Source organism: the organism of the source record quoted next, unplaced genomic scaffold, assembly GCF_019419815.1.
Source record: "Pyrus x bretschneideri cultivar Hongxiangsu unplaced genomic scaffold, Pyrus_bretschneideri_v1 Contig63, whole genome shotgun sequence".
NCBI lineage: Eukaryota > Viridiplantae > Streptophyta > Magnoliopsida > Rosales > Rosaceae > Pyrus > Pyrus x bretschneideri.
The window spans coordinates 2297176-2318245 of NW_025999802.1; the positions used below are offsets into that span (position 1 = coordinate 2297176).

The window sequence follows — 21070 nt, forward strand, 5'->3', positions numbered from 1 at the left end:
GCCTCAGCCCGCCGTCCGATTAATGCCTAGCGTTTTTTAGAACCTTGACTAGGACTAGTTTGGTATTTCAATGTTAAAAAAATAAATAAAAAATAAACTACTACTATTGTGTTGTAAGAATAAGCAGCTATAAACTCCTAAGGGATTGAAGCTGAGGTTGTTCCAAGCTCATTTATTTATTTTGTTCAAGGCTCACCTTATTTCATTAAACTCCTCAAAATTTAGTGTCACATTCATTTACCCGGTGGAGAAAAAAACAGTGTTTATTGGTCAGACCAACCAATGTTGATGGGAATAATAGCATATAGAAAGCTAGGCTACAAGCACCTCCTTAAATTAAAGCTGTAATCATGAGGCATATATGTGGAGACAACTTGTTGGGTTAGGACCTACGTAATTAGTTTTATGCAGTTTTACGCTTCATGATTCATAAGTCTTAAGCGAGAGTCATAGATGGTGAGTTCGATACCATATTATTATGGTTGAGTTATTATGTGGATTAACCTAAATCACACACCACTTAGTGTAAATATTTCATTATATTAAAAAAATCTAAACCCTAATACACATAATAAAAGGTGTATGGGAATGGGAACACACTATATATATAGCGTTCTCTTGTGAAAAAGAAAGATTATAGCGATTGGATACATCACTGTGGCATTCCAATCAAAGAACACAATATCAGTCTTTCTTCACAAGCATGACATAGTGATATAGAACTGGAACGTCACAGTCATTACTCAATACATGAAAGTTGATGTCCTTATGAAAACTGCTTAACATGAATGAGCATGATATACTATTAGTAATTGGTGGGGCAGGACAGCCCGAAAATAACTCAGCCAAGAAATGCCACCACTGGTCGTACTAGCACAATACGAGAGTTGATGGTGAACTTTTTCTTGCAATGTTACTATCACAGCTGGCAAGCTAGGCCTCTCTGTAAATTGTAATATGCATGAAGCTGCATGCATGGCTTTTAGAAACAAGGATGGCATCTCCACTATTGAAATTGCTGCTTTTGAAACAATGAGGGGAACTCAAGTCCCCACAAAAAAGGGAAGGGCATTGCTTTTGCATCCTACCTTGCGACTGCGAGGAAAGAAGTAGGAACTGGTGCCTTCTCGAATCGCACTTTGTAAAGCTTCTTTTTGTGCTTTCGACGATATTAATGTTTAACTTGTAAATTATAATCTATACTCTTGTGATTAGGGGTACAAAAGATTTGAAGCCTGTGATTAGATTAACTTAATTAACATCAGGTATGTGTGATTTCAAACTAAAAATATTGGTATATATTAACTTGGATTCTTCTCCTTCACTTTTGTATTCTAACTTCGATACTAAAAATATTGGTATATATGAACTGTTTTATGCATCATGAAACCGAATTCAGAGTGTTCTTTGTTTTTTAATAGTCCAGATTACTCAGCAGTGAAGAAAATGAATGGTCATGATTGAATTTAAAAAATACAATTTTTGATTACTTGCCAGTCTAATAGATATAAAATCGGGCTATCTTGTAGTTAAGATTATTGAAGACTTCTCCGGGCAAGTGTTTTGTTTCTCATGGTGGGTGTTTTGGATCAACGGGCCCACACCAAGGAGGGCTCTCAAAGACATGACAACCAAACTCCAATCTTGGACCAAGCCCAAGATACATACGTGTCAAAGTTGACAACTTCCACCATTCATCTAAAGCCTACGTACTCTCTAGGAGTAAAATTACGTTGAGGACCTAATGCACTTGACTTTATGCCATTCGTGGATCTACTAAAGTTCAAAAGCCCAGAAGATCAGGCTCTAACCCTAGACCTAGTAAATTATTATTAATGTATTAGCCATTAAAAACTGTTATTAGTATTTTAAAAATCACATTCTACACTCATTAGAAGTGTATTTTTATATCTAATTATAGAAATTTTAGAGTGCCAAATGAGATTTTTGGAGTGCTAATACTAATTCCCTATCCATTTATCAAGAGATGAATTTCGTGGCTGATGAATCGACTAACATGGGAAAGGGATCCTCCGGATCCCTTCCTCCTAATCCACCAAATCAGGAAATTCATACCGTTGAAAATTGATCCAACGGCTACAAACAGGGGTCCACTTTAAAAGTTATAATAACTTCAGCTGTTAGATCAATTTTCAACAATATAGATTCCCTGATTTGGTGGATTAAGAGGAAGAGATCCGAAGATGATCCATTTCTGAGTTTATCATGTTTCCTTGGTCCAGTTTGTTTCAATCAAAGCTCATGTATCTTGTCGGCATCTTCTTGTGGTAGACGCTGCTTGGAGCTCTAGGGCCTTGTTGTAGTTTCTTTTTGTCAAGCGTTTAGACCAATCGTCAACCAAAAAAATGAGCGAACTTTAACGAAAAACTCTCGGTACTGTTTACTTTAACGAAAAACCATATTTTTACATTAAAAAATCAATCATGATACTATTCACTTTACCCTTTATTTTGTTCTTTTAGTTAAAACTCAAAGTTTTCAAGCCATTGTCATTAATTTTCCTTAAAAAAAAAGACTTCACAGAATCAATCGTGTAGACCTAGTCTAGAAGCTCGTTTGAAAGTGCTTTTAAAATAATTGAAAACACTTCTAGTGAAAATATTTTTTGGCACTAATCCTTAGTGAAAATACCAAGTGAATTCTGAAAAAAAACATTAGTTATGTGCTTGCAGGAAGAACTTTTAAGTGCTATTAGAACACAAAAACCTTTTTGCTAAAATCAGTTTCAGTCATTTTAAAAGCACTTCCAAACAATCCCTAGCACAACGGAAATTTAGAGGACAGTAGGACCCAAAAAATATATATCAAAAAGGAAATAAAATAGGTTACAGAACAAAAACTTCAAGACTCCAGGGGGACTTGGCCCATCTGATCCCCAAAGTATTACAAGACTAATCATGTATGAATCAAAACTAATAAGCGATTTCTCGACCTCAGAAGATATAAAATCCTGCCAATCATCACTCACGCTAAGTTGCTAACAGGTCTAAGGTTGTACAACATTCATGTCGACGCAGGCAGTTCCCCTTCGACCGGTAATGCCTTGTGTTCTTCTTCACTTGACAGCTGCTTTTGCTCTTCCTTTTGTTCAACCGGCAATACCTTTTGTTTCTCTTCAGTCGGCAGCTGTTTTTCCTCTTCCTTGATGGGCTCCTCTCGTACACAAGGTCTCCAGATTGTCTCCTTGCCCACGTCCATGAGTGCAATGCCTTTTCTAGTCAAATCAGCTCTGATCTGATCACTCATTGCAAAATCTTTGTTTTCCCTTGCTCGTTTTCTCTCTTTAATCTTCTTCACTACATCGTTTTCCACCATCCCTGCTCTCTCCAATGCTTTCACTTTCAATTGCTGCAAAACCTGTACAACACAGTATCCCTGTGTAGTTGATAACTTCAATCCATGATTTAAAATTTAAAGGAAAAAAAGAAAGAAGAGGACATATAACCTCCGAGTATGTATGGGGCGATTTTAAACCCAAAACGTCCAGAACATCCTCAGTTACTGCTTTCTTTACATCGATTAGTGACTGGACCATTGATAACTGTTTTTGCTTTTGCTGCTTCTTCTATAAAAAGTAAAAATACTTTCTGTTATCACAACACAGCCATACACACATTTAAAGGTGGGAGAGAGCACGAAAAAAAAGTCAGGCATGGTGGAACTGAATCTATATGTTTACCTTGAGTCCATTCAAAGAACTGTTTATAAACTTCAACGCATCTTGGAAAGCACCAGTCAATATCTGGGCAGTGTTTAAGTCATCACACATTTTGGACTCAAACTCATTCTTTAGCTTACTGATGCATTCTTGGGCAGTCAGAGTAATTTTAACTATTTTGCCATTTTGATCTGCACCTTCCTTCAGACCCTCTTCTCGAAGTGGAGCTAAAGCATCTTCACAATCTTGCAAGGTCTAACAATCAAAAACATCAAGCCATTAGATGCTAGATACAGAAACATAAAATCCATTTGTGCTGTGATCCAAAATGCATGTTCGACTTGTCTTATTAACTTCTGTCTCTATACAATTCTGTTTAATCTTTATCAGTATTTTATTTGTATTTCACTATATTAACCAAAAGTCCAGAATTTTCTGGAACCAGCTACATCACAAAGATTAATATTTAATGCCAACAGCCATCATTCCAGAAGACATTGGACAAACAGAAAATTTGCAGGGGTAATTGAAGAAGACAATAACAACTATTTAACCCAACCAGGAAAAATTGCCAACAGAAAGTTTAGAGCAATGTCCACTAAAATTACATATCAGGATACAGTAAAAGATATCAACGGAGAACAATATTCCGCAAAAGGAAAGGTCTTAGAACACTTGGGAACTAAGCAGGTGCATGCATAACCATTGAATAGCTGAGGACTGACAGACAAACTTCCAAATGAAAAGTATTTGGATACAAGCCACATACCTGATATACGTAATAAATAGCATCTGATGAACTTTCCAGCTGGGAGATTGTGTAGTTGAGGGGAGACCTATAGTGAGCGCTTATCAAGAAGTGTCTCAAAGCCAGTGGATGGTACTTTTCAGTAATCTAATAAGAGAATGAAATTATATATTAAATGGTAGTATAAACTGAAAATATATAGAAGCTCGAAGAAGCATTAAAAGGAAAAGTTAGCACAATTTACCTCCCTAATAGTGAAAAAGTTGTTGAGGGATTTTGACATTTTCTCGTTGTTATTGGTAACATGTCCATTATGCATCCAGTAACTCACACTGCTCTCTTGGCATGCAGCACAGCTCTGGGCAACCTCATTCTCATGATGTGGAAAAATCAAGTCAATGCCGCCGCCATGAATATCAAACTTGAATGTCAGATAATGTGCACTCATTGCACTGCATTCAATGTGCCATCCAGGTCTACCAGGTCCCCAAGGGCTTTCCCAACTTGGCTCACCAGGCTTTGCAGACTGTAGATTTCTTTTGAAGTTTCATTAATTTAAAAATACAAACAAAAAACTGCAAAAAAGAGGTAAATGGTTGAGGACTTCAGACCTTCCACAATGCAAAGTCTGCAGGATTACGCTTCCTTGAATCAACAGCAACTCGTTCACCAGCCCGATTGTGTTCCAATTTTTGTCCAGATAACTGGCCATAATTTGGAAATTTATCAACAGCAAAGAATACATCCCCGCCAACCAGATATGCATATTCGTTGTTAATAATCTGCATGATATAACAATCAATAGAGAGAAACTGCAGGCCTATAAAAACAAAACAAACAAGAAACCATCACAAAAGCACAATATATAAGCATTAGAGCTAGCAGAAAACCTGTGTTATCAAATCCTTGATATGTTCTATGTGCTCAGAAACATATGGCTGATGGGTGGGAAGAAGGCACTGGAGATCACCCATGTCCTTGAGATATTCTTTGCAAAAACGACTGCTTAAACTAAATGGATCTTCACCATTCTCATTTGATCGCATTATTATCTGAAACATCCAAACATTAGCAATCAACCATGGAGTAAAGAACTAATTGTTATTCCAGATTCCAGTGTTTAATCTAAACCCTTTTACAATGAATTCACATGAGTTGATGAGTTAAGAGTGTTACACACGCGGAACAATAAATGACAACAGGCACACGGCAAAAAGAAAGAGAGATGCTTCTAAAATAATTGTGCAGATAAAGACAGGATGTAAGAACTATAACCGCTAAATGCACAAAATTCTTTCAAGAACATGGAAAGCCATATGTCTCAGATATTCAAATGCCAAACAATGTTAAAGCATTAGCCAGCTGCTAGATAACTGATTCTGTACATAAGAAAAAAAGACCTCGATATCAGGCCAGTAATTTAGTCAAAAAAAGGTAAGCAGATTTATAGCACTAAACAAGCCAAACGAAAAGTTTTAACTATAATGCGATAACAAGTATACGATAACTGAAGCATTAACGTTTTGTTTCGATGACGGATTCCCAAGTACTAAGGGATTTAGCCTAAATTACTTAGAAATGCCCTAAAGGAAACATTAAGTGGAGGGGCTGAAAATGCACCACATGAGCATTACAGCAAGAATTTTTAAGGGTATTAGTATAACTATAAACGAACCAAAGCAGAGCACACGCTAATGAAGGGTAACAAAGGAATGCAATCAAAATCATCTCATGATACGGTTCAAGATTCTCACCTTGTCATCAACATCAGTGAAATTCCGGACATACGTAACCTCGTAACCCAAATGCTTTAAGTATCTGTAGGATTCCAATTCAATGTCACGCATGATTAGTTGCCACAAACTAATCTTCACTCATGTATTATGCTAAACAGATTTGGCAGCGTTTGACAGTGATCAACCAACTAGCTTTATCAAATTGATAAAACAAAAAAAACAACTTAATTTCTAACAGAAATCAAACATATCAAATTCCACACTAATCAAAAGCACAATTAATTGCATAATTATTAAATTAAACATGCAAATAATGAGATTAAATGTGCAAACCTGAAGAGGACATCGAAATTGACGGCGGCGCGAGCGTGGCCGAGATGGCTGAGATCATAGGCGGTAATTCCACACACGTACATGCTGACCTTGCCGGGTTCTATCGGCCTGAAGATCTCCTTCTGGCGGGTCATCGAGTTGTAAACCATAAACTCCTTGCCGGCCGCCATTCTCGGATTTCTCAACCCTTTGCCGGCCGCTCAATGCTCTCTGTAAAGACTTCTGCAATCGAATTGAGAAAAAACCTAAACCCTGATTCAAGTTCCTTTTTTTCCAATTCGATTCGCAGTGCATAAATCACAAGGTTTTGCTTTTTTTTTTTATTTTTTTTATTTTATTTTTTAGTGAAACGATATCGTTAGTAAGTTAAATATTCGATTAGTCACCGACAGAGTTTAAACTCATGCCGTTATGCAAAAGCACAATACCGCAAATAAAAGAAAGTGACAGAAATTTGTAATGCTTTGCATTTTAAGTTATAAAATTTTTAATAAGATAGAATTATTAGCATAAAAGGAAATTTTTTAAGTTATAAAATTTTTAATAGGATAGAATTATTAGCATAAAAGGAAATTAAATCTGCCAAAGATTTTTAAAATTTATGTCACAACAAATCATTCATAATCCCAAAAAGTAATCATTCCTAATTAGAATTTTGAGAAAAAACAACTTAATTTGAAAATTTTATACTTTTCGATCAAAATATTTTGAAAACTTTCCATTTTTTTAGTTGGCCTTTTTTAAGGTACTAAAATTAATTAAAGGTTATTTTTTTAATTTAAATTCCATTAAATGTTAGATTTTAAATTTTATAAAATGTCAAACTTAATTGATATGAAAATATACTAATATATTGAGATGCACAAAGTAAAAAAAACTTTGATAAAAACTGAAAATCTCTTGCTTATGACTAGGACTTGTGAGGTCCATAAGAAATGATATACGCCTTTCAATACGATAAAGGCCCAGATGATGCGACTGAAACCCCACGAGGAACAAGGCCAGGCCCATGATATTTACAAGGTAAAAAGGTGCATTGCCGAGGTAATCTGTAAACGTGACACAAATGACGTCGAAAATTTGAACTGTAACTTGCAATAAAAGTTATTCAGCTCTCAACTCACAAAACAACGATTCTACAACCAACATTTCCATTGATCTTGTCGATCCACTTAGACTGCCGGAGACAAGTTTTGAGATGTATTTCTAGCAAAGTTCTAAAAGGTACTAGGTACTAATCGGGTGGCGGGTATAGACCCAGCGCTTAGACTCCTAGGCAAAGGTAAGAGCATCTCTAATAGAGATGTCAAAAGATAAATGTCAAATGTTAATTTAATGGCTGACGTGGTAATGTCAAGATTTCCTCTTTTTCCAACCGATATGTTTTTTTTTTGTTATAAATGATTTTTGTATGACCAATTTTAAAAATAAATCAATTAAATAAACTTTTTAAGATCTATAATTGGAGCATTAATGAGACCCAAACAATAAAATAATTAAAAATTATTTGACATCACATTTTCTCATATGTCAATCTACATAGAATTGACATATTGGTTGGAGCTTACTTCTACCTTCAAATTTGATTACATGACATCTTCTTTGGAGATGGTCTAAGGTGGTTTATTGCATTTTATTAAAATTTATTATATAACATATAAATAAATATAACTTACCCTAAAAAATACATAATTGTATTGGGATATTATAAATTGCAAAATAGAATGACATATAGAGTATAAAATATTAGAACATATTGAAAACATGAGGAAAAAACATCTAAGTGAGAGTCCTGACCTAGGCATGCTAGATGGAAGCCTAGGTAGGTCTAGACATCATTTCTTAATTTTTAAATGTCTAAAAATTAATTAGAGCAGTGGCTAGCAGCTTAACGCCTAAATAGTGCTCAACGGGATTTTTAGAGTGATTTCTAAGAGCTTTTTCTTTTCTTGCTTATGATAACATTGGTAGCATGTGAAACCATTAAGTTGGTCTATATATTGTCATGGCCTCGATGTTTAGCGATTTCTAAGACACTAACTACCCTGTTTAGAGATTTGTTAAGAATAATCAAAGATCTTATGAGAATGTGCACTAATGATGATGGCAGATTTTTTATACCTTTTGTATGTTTTTTAGGGAGTTGTCGTGTATGAATGCTTCTATTAAACAGCCCAAGCTTCATTGAAGTTCTGCTATCTTCCCTGTAGGCAAAGACACAGTACTATGCGGTCCATTTACTTCACTTTCTGCCAGCTTAATTTATTAGATTTCTACTACGGATTACCATTCTAAGTATCTGAACAGCGCAAGCGTAACTATATCGATTAGAACATATGAAAATTAGTTTAATTTAAAATCTCATTTATGTAAAATAAATGATATCAAATGTCACACAATGGTGATTTATTATCAATAATTTAAAAACTTATTAAAAACAACGTTCTTCTGCCCCAAAAATACAAATTGCCACTCATGTCATGAAAAAATGGAATAATTTCAAACCTATATCCACAATGTGAAAAATATTAATGTGGAAAACTTAACAAATTGAATCGATAAATAAAACAATTCATTCAAAAATCAACAAATACGCAAAAATTTGAACTCAAATTTTGATTAACTTAAAACGACTCCTGCCTCTGCATTCTCATTTCTTCATAGAACCTCTCAATAAACATCTGCGCCCGCAAATCAATGGAAGCTTCTTCTTCGTGGTCTTCCCAATCCAACGGCTCATATAAAGCCACTGCATTGTCATCATTTCCGGTGGTCGGCAGAGCTTCCAACGTGAAATCTCCATCTTCTCCTTCAACTCTCAAGCTGTTGCCCCAACATTTGCAGAGAAAGAACATCGAATACACGTCTCGAACTCGAAGGCTTTCGTTACGAATGAGGGGAGAGTTGGAGAGAGAGAACTGGTATTCTCTTACAAACCCATAGTCGTAATTCTTCAGAAGCTTCATCTTCTTTGAATATTGCAACTTCCTAATAAATGAGTTTTCAAATGATAATTTTCTCACTTTGGCAACGAAGATAAAGACTTTCAGAAGCTTGGAGAGATTCTGAAAAATGGGTAGTCGTCTTTTCGACATTTTTAGTGAAAACTTTGAATTAACAAAATAGAAATTTACATACAACGAGTACACTTACCCAACCGACAATCTAGAAAATTAGTCACTCTTATCTTTTAGTTGCAGGAAAGTTTGAGTTGGGGTTTGTGAAGGAGGGAGAGAGCATTTTTAAGGAGGCAAAAAGTGGAAGGAAGTGAAAGGAATCTAATTGGTGGTTGGGAGCCAAGCTGTAAAGAGCGGGTATAATGGTCGGTTGCTTCTTCTTGTTGTGTTGTTTAGGGTTTAATATATAAAGGTATAAGCAAACTAGCCGTTGGATTTTGGACCCCGATCGATGGGTTTCCTTCCTTCCTTCCCTCTATAATTCTATGAGTTTAATTGGACTTTTAAAACCGATCGATCTCACGTTTAAAAGGCTACTTTTCTGATGATTTCTATATGTATTTTGATGTTTGCCACGTGATTAGAGAGCGTATGAGGAGCTTTCTGAATTGTGCAACGGCTCCGAGTTTAAGGGCAGTTCAAAAAGGGTTTATTACAAAAATATCCCTCAAGGGACCCCCAGAATTTGTATGCAAGATGAGCCTACCGGAGTGCCAATCAACCAAGCCGCCAGGGACACACTCGACGAGCAGACGAGGGACGAGTGGTAGGAGCCGACAAATAGTAGTGCCGGTTTAGTGAAGTCAAGTCTTTACGTTTATAGGGGCTCCCCGACGATCCCAAAAGCAACCTGTTCTGTTCCATAGGGCCACCTGCTTTCTTTATCTCGCTTGCGGCGGGATGATGATGAGTATATAAATCAATAAAGACCAAAAATAAGAAATGGCAAGAGAAATTTTATATCGATGGAGGAAATAACGATGTGGAAAACAGGGCAGGGATTCTCTACAATGACCATCGTAGACCAGAGAATGTTTACTTATTTGGATTAGAAAAAGTGAAAGAGAAAAAAGAATTGATGACAAAATCAGCTTCGCTAGTTGATACGATTCATGATTTTTCCAAGTATTAGATTAATAGTTATAATATGGAACTACAAGTTATTAAACACAAGAGAAGTTTAGAATTTTAAATAATTCCAATAAATTACAATAAATGTAGGTAAGTAAACATTTCATATATCCAAAGGGAGTTAAGTTTAAGAATGAATTTTACATGCATGATTTTTTTTTTTCCAATTATATGCATGATTACATAGTGAGAATCCCGATTCACAAATGACAAAAACACTCCATAATGTTTAACAATTTTTTTTTTTTTTTTTTAACATTAGAAGAGGTTTCAAGTTCTTGTCATGCATTGATAAACAAATGTAACTATATATCATCACTCATACCATAGTGAGAACCCCGATTTCCAAATTACAGAAATTTAATAATTTTTTTTTCCTAATGTTAGTAGAGGTTTCAAATTCTCGTCATGCATTCATAAATGAATATAACTATATATTATCAATCCTGCATCCAAATATGAGAAATTGATGATAAAAATTGAACTTCTAAATGTTATTGCACTTCTTGTTTCTTCATTGTTAAACCAATGTATACAATAATACAAAGTTAGTTTACCTTGTTTTGTATTCAAGCATGCATATATACGTACCGTATGGGGTTGGGCATGCAGATCTCAAGTGTTTCTTTCTCCTTACACATTCCTTAATTTTCTATCACTTTCAATTAATTTGCAGTTTGAAGATGCTTTTACAGTTTTGGTGGGTTGTCCGACCCGACTTGATTTGTAATTAGGAGATTGATGGTTAGAGATGAAAATAAGGATAATACTTCCCTCCTGAGAATAAACCCTACATGGACGAGGGAGGAGTCTTGTATGGTATTTTATAATTAAATTGAGTTACTCTCTATTTTGACAATTAGTTTTATGGTAGAAACTCAATTCTCTTCATGATATTAGAGCTTGTTATTTCGGGTGTGAAACACAACGGTCACTTGGGCTCCACGTCATCCCATTTGTGTGGTTCATGTGTTATGCTTAAAAATTCACCGCACGTGAGGGATGTGGTTAGAATGAATCCCACATTAATAATAGGACGAGCCTTGCATAAGCTTATAAATAAGTTAAACTATTCCCCATATTATCAATTGATATTATGATAGAACCTCAACTTCCTTTAGAAAGTCCTTATTTTCTCTAACGTGACATTATTTTATCATACAAATGTCTTAATCATTTATGTTCATTCTCTTTACTTCATGCAGAGATTGTATTTGAAAATTTTATATGATTTGAAAATCATTTAACCATCTATATAAATAAAAAAAATTAATAATCACGAGGATGCTACATATTATCATAATCGTCGATTTTTTTGATATATATGAATAGTTAAATGATCGCTAAATCAAATGAATTTTCTAAAATTATCTTTACATAATGATGCAAAAAATTGAAACAATTTTATTTATGACGTTGCTACATAAAATGATTTTCTTTCCATCTTCTTCCATTTCTTCAAGAAAAAAAAAAAAGGAAAACTAATGAAAATGATTTAAAAACTTTGAGTTTTAACGAAAATGACAAAATAAATGGTAAAATGAATAGTATAACATGATTGACCTTTTAGTGTAAAAATGTATTTTTTCGTTAAAATGAACAATACAAGGAGTTTTTCGTTAAAGTTTTCAAAAAAGAAACCATTCTTCTACATGAAAATAATCCATGTGTTGACTTCTTATAAACATGGCTCCACTCGGATAAAAAACAATAAAAAAATGTGTTCACCCTTGACTATTTCAAACCATTGGGCTTGACCCCTTGTTGAACCCACACGATACAATTCAACTGCCTTGTTATAGTAGGCTAGTAGCCGTTGGCCAGTTTACATCTATGGTATAATATTTGTACAATTTCCTCTACGATTCGCATCACCCACATTTTCAATTTTAGATGTCTATGACAAGTAATAAAATAAAATAAGAATTTCGTTCAGAATAATTGAAAAGAAAGAATAAAATTTGACTAGCGTGATCTGATCATATTTGACAATGTATAATAATAAAGTAGTTCAAATAAAATTTCATTAAAAATAATTAGAAAGTAAGTACAATTTGACTAGTGCGGCTTAACCGTATCCAATAATATACATCAATAGAGTAAATAATTCACCATAACCAAATTTTCTTATCCGCACATTGGTTCAAAATTTGACTAATGCGGCCCGACCGTATCCAACAATGTATAGCAACACAGTAAATAATTCATCATAATCAGATTTTCTTATCCGCACGTTGATTTACGCTTCTTTCACTCCTTTCTATAAATGTTTAAAATTGCGAGATTCGATTATTATTGTCAAGGTTTGAACAATACACAATTATATTTGCACATGTTCCATTTTTTGTGAAGAAAAGAAAGGCATGCTTTACAAAAATGAATATTGCCACCAAAAGGAAAAATATTAAGTGAAAATAATTTTCATTTTTGAAAATCAAATGAATATAATTTTAAATCAACGGCTGGGAGAAGAGATCAAAGAGGTAAAGTTCAAATCAGAGGGTGGTTGAGGGCAAAGGCTCACTCAAAAACGACGCATCACCCGGGAAACCTCAGCGGTGCGGAAAACACACCAAGCGCGCACATTAGCATTCACCAAAAAGAAGAGGAAAAAAGAAAAAAAAAATCCAGAGTATATATAGCCCGAACGTTAAAACGCCCTCTCTCGGAGTCTCTCTATTCGCTCTCATCATATATAAACTTACGTTTCCCGGCGATTTGCGAGAGAAAACCAACACAGTAACAACAAACCCAATAGAAAAATTCTCCCTTTTTCCCAGAAAATCCCGAAATTTTCCGAGAAAATCAGAGGAGGCGCGAGAAACAGAGAGGGCGAGCTGTGATCTGAGAGTGGCTCTCTTTGGTCTGAGTTTCCGATAAATGGTGTATATAGGCGGGGCGGAGGAGGAAGAGAGAGTGGCGGCGAAGTCCATGGCTATGGGTTCCGAGAGGACGAAGGCTCTGCACAATTTCAACTTGCCGTGGGATTTGAAGTGGGGGAACCAGAAGCACCTGCGGTGCCAGAAGGAGAGCTCCGACGCCGGCGGGAGTGGCGGGGAAGGGTCGGGGGCTAATCGGCGATCGTCGGCTCAGAGGATGGAGAGCTCGCCGGCGGTGATGACTCGGCGGAGGGATTTGGAGTTCCAGAAGCGGAAGTTTCGGGCCCCGAGGCCGAGGATCGAAAACGACGACGCGGAGGAAGGGATCGATGCGTTTAGGCAGAAGCTCATGTTTGATCTCAAGACGGCGGCGGATAAGATGAAAGACGCGATTTTGAGGGAGGAGGAGGTGGCAGTGGCGGGGGCGGCTGCTGATACTGACGTGGCGGCGGCAGATGAGGATGTTGAGATGGCGGAGGTTGGCGAATCGGAACCTCCGGTTGCGCCGGAGCCGGAGCCTCCGGAGGCGAGGCCGTGGAATCTGAGGACGAGGAGGGCGGCGTGCAAGGCTCCAATGGGCGGCGGCGGCGGCGGTGCTAAGGTGGTGAGAATCGAGGAAAAGAAGGCGAATTACTCGCCGTTGAGGAGTGAGGGTAACAATGGCGTGAAGTCGCCGAGGCTGGTGAGAGGGGCTTCGGTTTCGGGTCCAGAGAAGAATAAGGAGGAGGAGAAGCCCAAATTCTCGTTGACGCTCACCAAGAAGGAGATCGAGGAAGATTTCATGAAGATGCTCGGCCACCGCCCTCCCCGACGCCCAAAGAGGCGGCCAAGAAATGCTCAGAAGCAATTGGATGTACGTCAAATTCCCAAATTCATAATTCGTGACCCTCCTCTTAGTTTCTTGACTTCTTCCCTCTCGGCCATTCTGTTTGTTTATCAAATTAACTGACGGCGGTTGTTCTTGTTGCAGGGTTTGTTTCCCGGTGCGTGGTTGACGGAGGTGTCGGCGGAGACGTACAAGGTTCCTGAGTTCCCTGAAAATACAAAGGTGATTGCTTTCTTCTGACTTCTCTCTCATAACTTCAAAAGTCTTCGTCTTCAAACTTTTCATTGATTTGAATATTTGATCAACACTGAGTCACTGAAGAAATTGGGGTGTCTAAATAATGCAATTATCCCCAAATTTAGCTGATTATTTTCTTGGGGTTTTCCAATTTTCATGAGTTATGAAGATTATGGAATTCAAAGTTCCCGCTTTTCTTTCTTTCCCACATTTTCAAATCACAACTGTGTTCAGTGCTGAACTGTTTGCTCATTCTTTTTTGCAGAGGTAGTGATCCGGGCAAACGTGGGCTTATGTGGATTGTTTCAAGCCTCTGGTTTATTTCTGACTGCTGCTGCTGCTGCTTGCAAAGCTGATTAGTGGGTATGCCCACACACACATACACATTGGAGTTTTGATGAAACGTATCAAATCCCCTGTTACTGCTGAATGTTCAGTTGCTTTGGAACACTAATTTTGTTTGTTAATTATAATTCATCTTCCCTTCTTTTTCTGAATAAAATGTAAATAAGGGAAATCTGGCCGGATTCTATTATATCGAAAATAACATTTGTGGTCTGAGCTAGGTTTTCCTTTTCGGTGACTGTCTAATATAATATCAGTTGCATTTGATCTCAGTGTTCCCATCGTTCATCTTTGTTTTCGTTTTCTTTTCGGGTGCATGCTTGGCCACATACTACTTGACAATTTTGAATCTTTTACTGTTCTCTTCATTTACACCATCTTTGAAACAAGTGAAGTGAATGAAAGAGAAGAGTGGCTAGGGAATTAATTGTTTGTATGGAAATGGACTTGTATATTTCCTTCTTTTCTGTACATTGTAAAATATTAAATGAGCATGCTCTTTCGAATGTAATTGAACTTTTGAGCTAAATGCAAGTCTAATGACTTGTTTTGAGGTCTCCGTTTCATGGAAGTAGTGTAGCTTCAAGGCGGTAGGTTGTACCGGAAACACTTGTTTGCTCCTACTTCTTGCCTGTGTTTTGGTTTTTGGTGTTAATCTTCACAGTTCTGCCCTGTCCTGCTCAACTACCTCTATTAAAACATCGTTGTTTCGCTTAACTAGTAGTATTAATCTTCATAATTCTGCAATCTTTTCATTTCTTCTTTTGTTTCGTTTTGGTACAGATGCAATCTTTTCATTTTTACCCGCTGATTACCATCACATTCACACTACAAATTTCTGGAACAATGATTTGTAATACAGTAACACCTTGGTCATTGTTTATCGGTAGTCAATTGTTCGAGATGTGAATAATGTAGATTTTATGAAATTTTTATGAATATAATGTTTGTCTTTTGCATCCTGTCCTTCTGGTGTGAGATGGATAATGTTTGTTTTCTTCTTTTGTTTATTGCCTATTGGAAGAAGGCATGCTACTGTTTAAAGTCAATCCTTCACATTTAATTTGGCTTGTTTAAAACTGAAAACTTCCATCAAACCCTAAACAGTTGGAAGTTCTGTACGTTGGTGACCATTCATCAACGTCTCGTGATCAATGATCTTAGCATTCATTGTTGCATTGTAACATTGATTCGAGACTTCACGGTCTCTGCAGGACCTTTTCCTGTCCTGAGATTTTCCTAGCCTACTCGTTTGTTTGACTTCCACTTTGACTCGTGAGTTTTGTTCCCGGAAATGGATGACCTGTTATTCTTTTGGCAGAAAACCTCCCAGGCTGCTGTTTGACTCGGCAACTTGTCCTTGCTGTGACTGCGCGTTTGCGTAGTGTTGTTGTCTTTGGGTTCTCAGTTTCAAATTTCCAGTTGTTCAACTGTTGAGGCCCAACCCAGTTTGTGCCTCCAGTCCAGTAAATCTTGCTCGCAACCTTTAAGGGGCCTTTTGCAGTCCATGATGGCCGCAGAACGTTGCGATCGAGTGTGCCCGTCACACCGTCATATTCCCGCTTTGGTGATAAAATGTACCATGTGCGAAATCCGCCGAATTATCTTTTATACTAATTCCAATCCGTCATTGACTGACGTTCTTTCGCAGATGTGTTTACTTGCATGTAATCCGTAAAGGAATAATCCAACTTCAACCGTGTGTGTCTTGTTGCCATTGTTTGAGCTTGAACTTCCTCCCTCGTTGCCGCGACCTTTTCTTGTTGCCACTGTCTGTAGCTGTTTTGGTTGATGAAGTTACTATTTGCCAGAACAACAACGAGCCATCGCTTGGAAAGTACAAGAGAGGCATCCTAAAATCTTCATACATCACACAGAGAAACAAACATTTTGACAAGACGATATTCTAATTTAAATTACCCTAACTTACGTGGAATTTGAATTTGACTTTAGACGAAATGAGACGGACACCTTCCTTACTCAACTAACCTAACTCACATTTACAACTATTTCGAAATTCCAAATTATACATGAAAACAAAAGAATTGTTGTATGAATTTTCAAAAGAGTAAAAAGAGAGTCAAATTTACTTATTTGGTAATTTGAAAAAGAATGAAAAAGAACGAAAAAGCAGAAAAGAAAGAAGGGGATGTGAGAGTGAAAGAAAGATACCTTGTTCATCTGTCACCTAACACGTTGTCCACTCTACTTTTCACACTTCCAACCATGAAATTTACCCATCACCATAAAAAAATTCTTCAATTTACAGAGTATGAATATTATCACATGGTACCTAATAATACAAGATTGCAGACAGCTAATTTCATCTGTACTTGGAAGATTTAACACAGTCATTTCTTCTTCTTTCTAAATCTACCGTTACAGAAGAGAGAACCGAACCCGAAAAAATTCACAGTAACTTTGGAAATGTAAGGCGGTGGGAGATTCAGAACAGGGCTGATTCTGACCCCATTGCCGTGAGATTCACTCTTTCTCAACGCCGGCTTCTGATTCATGTTGTTGTAAGGATAATATGTACTCGAACTCGACGCAGACGATGATCTTCTGCTCGAAACCGATGTCTGTTTCTGCAAATGCTGCTGCTGCTTCTGATGAGTTGCTGTTGTTGTTGTTGTTGTTTCCTTTGGAGGCAATGCTTGCTTTTGATTTGGTTTTGGAGCCGACCCCGTTGAGTTGCTTCTCGAAAGAAACTGAAGCGGCCGGATTAGGCTCTTGCCGCGAGCAGCGTCGCAGTTGAGACTGCTGCTCCGCCGGAACTGCCAGAATGGCTTTGCTGTTGGAGGCTTGTCGGTTTCATCTGCATCGGCATTGGCGTCTAAAAATTCTTTCAACCTCTTCTTCTTCTCATCTGTCTTTAGCCTCTCTGCTTTTATAGGTGTTGCGCGATGAGCAAGGGTAGGAGGAGCTGCCCTCTCATCATCAGCCTGACGAGTAACTGTTTTCTCTTCAGGCTGGTGAGTTTCTTTGGCGGCGGCGAGATTTCTCTTGATTTGGACAGGGAGAATCTTCCCATTGGAGAAAAGCTCGTCCGCCGAAGACAACTCCAGCTTGAGATTGTTTACAACGCAGAAGTCGAAATCGGCAGTGGAATCCAAGAGAGAGGAGTCTAACCGTTGCCCTTGTTTCGGAGCATGATTCGTCTTGTCCAGATCATGGGAAAATGAAATTCTTGGACTGAATCCGGGGCTCCAAATCTCCGAGCAGACCTCAATGGCCATGGTTGCTCCAAAACCAACTAACGAAGTGTTTCGAATTCGAAGAGAAGTGCCTGAAACAAGGCTTTAAAATCCAGCAGAGAGCCCAGAGTGGCATTGAATGTCGGCAGATTCGGAGTCAAAAGAAGCGAAAAGTCGGCAGGAATTTGAATTATGGGAATCAGAAGTCAGAAGCCAGAAGCCAGAAGCAGCAGCAGCAGCTTTGGCTTTTCCATTTTTGTCTGTGCTTTGAGCATTTCTGAGAGATTGTAGCAGCATTGGAGGATATCAGAACAATTCTGCAGATTGCAGAGGTCGTTATATTGCCTTTTCCCCCGAGTTATCAGAACAAAAGGAGAAAGATAAAGAGAAGGAAATTAAAGTGGTTGAATTTAAGCACCGAAAGGCTAGAAAAGAAGACCCTCAAACCCTCTCTATGAGGTTTCCAATGAAACTTTTACTTTTGGGGATGGGAAAAACAGAGTGAAAGTGAGTTGGGTGAGGGAAATGGGATTTAAAGTCCAAAAAAAATAAAAAAATAAATCGTCGGTTTGTTTGATACATATTGGAACTAAATGATTAGGAATTGATCGATTTTGCAGACATGACCGTTAAATGATAACTGCAAATTAAAAAGTTTCAATAACGATATTTATACGGTTTAAATACGTCCACCACAACTGAGTTGATAAAAAAATATATTCACGAATTAATGATGAAAATATATATAGATGAAAATAAAATTTTGGCAGCAGCCACCTGATTAGATTTTCCATTAGGAAGGTGCTATTGTGCTTCATTTCTGAAATCAATCAGTAATAATCCATGCGAATATTTATCTAGTACTATATGGTACATTATGCAAATTATAACAATAATCCAGCTTTATACCATTAAGTAGGATGGGTAATCCTAAAACGTCATTGTACACAGTTGTGCCAAGTCTTCCGTTCACTTCAAGTACTTCATATCTTCTCTTATAGTCTCTTTAAAAGTCTTTATAGATTTTCCTCTACTCCTTGTATACTTGGTCCCCATCTCATATATTTTGCAAATTACAGAAACCCAAAATTTCTGAAATCTCTATATGAAAAGGAACAAAAATTACATGGGAAGCAATAATGCTTCTCGCTTTGTGAGGGTCAGGAGATGGAGGAACGTCTATCATACGCAATTTTATTCTTTATTTGTAAAATAATTGTTTCCACGATTTGAATCTGTAACATTTTGATTGAAAAAAAAAAACAAACAAACAACGTTTCCGTAGCCAAAGCTCGCTCTCATCAATTGAAAAATAAACTTAATATATTTTCGGGATATAGACAGAAGGTTACGTCCAGATCTAAAAGGTTGCCATTTGGATATAAAAATCCAATCCAGCAAGTTCCGAATTGAAAATAATTTAGAGAAACAAAGCAAAGGTGTGTAATTTGTTGCCTAATTGGTTGACATAAGATTGATGATTGATGAGGCAAACAATAATGTGTCACGCGACGTAGGGTCCATGTGGGACTCAGCCCCATAACGTTGTTTTGTATAGGCATTATTTGTTGCGTTGCAAGCGCTCAAACTAGTTTCAACCTTATTAGGGCAAAGACACAATGAAGTTGTACTAAATCTAAAAGCATGTGATCATGTTAGAATGTGAGAGCGTCCAACACAAAAACATGTGGAGAGACTCAAAGTTGTTCAACTACGTATGTTAAACTTTAATATTGGATGTGAGTTACTTTCAACATGTCTTTTTATGAGTGACATTTTTTGGGAACATGATTTAAAGGATCATGTTTGTGCGGAGCTTTAGGATCAATCGATCCTGGTCATTCACCACATATCGAACGACTACAATTTCACCAACCTCATGTTCACTCCCTTCTCTCTTCTCTCTTCATTGCTTTTCTTCTCATGTTCACAGATCGAATGAGTTCGTGACCGAGGCATGTTGATGACTCGTCGTAAACTCGATTAGCGTAGAGAACAAGTTCGCCACATAAGAGAGGTTACGATCCCACCTTCGTCGGCGATAGTGTGCTTTAGTGCACAATGAATGCGCAAATCATAAATAGTGTTTGGTTGGGCAGAATTGTAAGGCGATGGATGAGGCATGACGTCCATGGATTTGGAGGTTCTTTGGCCGCAACTGCGCTCTTCGATGGCGTGATTTTTTTTCACTGTTCGATATATCATGAACGACTCGGATTAATGGGTCCCAAGTATCCGCACAAATAGGATATGAAGAGGATCCTCTTTCAGACCTTTTGTGGTTAACACTTTTCACAATTTTAATTGGATATATGGGAACATGTGGGACAATTGGACAGATCACATGAATATCATGTTAGAATGTAGCGTCTAATCCAAAATTATTTAACTATGTGCGAATAGGTAATCTTTAAGCACTAATATTATACTTAAATCATTCCATCACTCTCAATATATTGAAGTGGGATCCATGATGAGCACCCGCACGAAGGAGACTTCGATAGTTTTGGTTTATCAGGACTTATCTCGCATGTGATAGAACTAAAGTTACGAAAGCTAAAAATTACGTAAGATCAAAATACAAATGAACACATATTTTTGCGATATTTACTTTATAAAAAATATGATCTTTTGTTACGCGCCCTACTGATACGATCACAATTTGTAATTGTAGAACGTGCAAGTACATGCTACACACGAAGGATTTGACACATGGGCTAGTACCTCTGTTTGACCTTAAAAATAAGGGCTCCAAAGAAATGACTAGGACGGAGGGACAGACAATGCATGATATAGGCCCACGTAACACGATGTCAGTGTCCCTTAATTTGATGGGCTTGTACATTCCTCGTCCCACCGCCCACATGGACCCTGTTTGGGAATCTAATTAAGCATATCCCCGAAACGTTGTCGTTAAGGCATTAAAATACATAAACCCCAAATTAAATTACCCAACATAAATACATGCAAACGCCAAACAGCGCTTTTACCAAACGAAAACT

General features: G+C 37.2%; 4 protein-coding genes across 4 annotated transcripts; 1 reads left to right on the top strand and 3 right to left on the bottom strand.

Moving 5' to 3' along the window:
* Positions 1 to 2805: 2805 nt before the first annotated feature.
* Positions 2806 to 6806, bottom strand: LOC103947112 (cysteine--tRNA ligase 2, cytoplasmic). Its single transcript, XM_009357969.3, has 9 exons — positions 6497 to 6806; positions 6182 to 6245; positions 5318 to 5479; positions 5039 to 5209; positions 4672 to 4953; positions 4449 to 4574; positions 3701 to 3934; positions 3467 to 3586; positions 2806 to 3378 (listed from the first exon to the last, which is right to left on the bottom strand). The coding sequence occupies exons 1-9, from the start codon at positions 6664 to 6666 to the stop codon at positions 3025 to 3027; spliced, it is 1683 nt and encodes a 560-aa protein (XP_009356244.2). The 5' UTR covers positions 6667 to 6806; the 3' UTR covers positions 2806 to 3024.
* A 2081-nt stretch (positions 6807 to 8887) lies between these two features.
* LOC103947113 lies at positions 8888 to 9813 on the bottom strand. The gene has a single exon (XM_009357970.3). The coding sequence runs from the start codon at positions 9589 to 9591 to the stop codon at positions 9121 to 9123; it is 471 nt and encodes a 156-aa protein (XP_009356245.2). The 5' UTR covers positions 9592 to 9813; the 3' UTR covers positions 8888 to 9120.
* A 3336-nt stretch (positions 9814 to 13149) lies between these two features.
* On the top strand, positions 13150 to 15143 carry LOC103947114. The gene is made up of 3 exons (XM_048573077.1): positions 13150 to 14316; positions 14434 to 14511; positions 14792 to 15143. Exons 1-3 carry the CDS (start codon positions 13465 to 13467, stop codon positions 14795 to 14797), a joined length of 936 nt encoding a protein of 311 aa, XP_048429034.1. The 5' UTR covers positions 13150 to 13464; the 3' UTR covers positions 14798 to 15143.
* A 1955-nt stretch (positions 15144 to 17098) lies between these two features.
* LOC103947115 lies at positions 17099 to 18691 on the bottom strand. The gene has a single exon (XM_009357971.3). It carries the CDS (start codon positions 18108 to 18110, stop codon positions 17223 to 17225), a length of 888 nt encoding a protein of 295 aa, XP_009356246.2. The 5' UTR covers positions 18111 to 18691; the 3' UTR covers positions 17099 to 17222.
* Positions 18692 to 21070: the final 2379 nt, after the last annotated feature.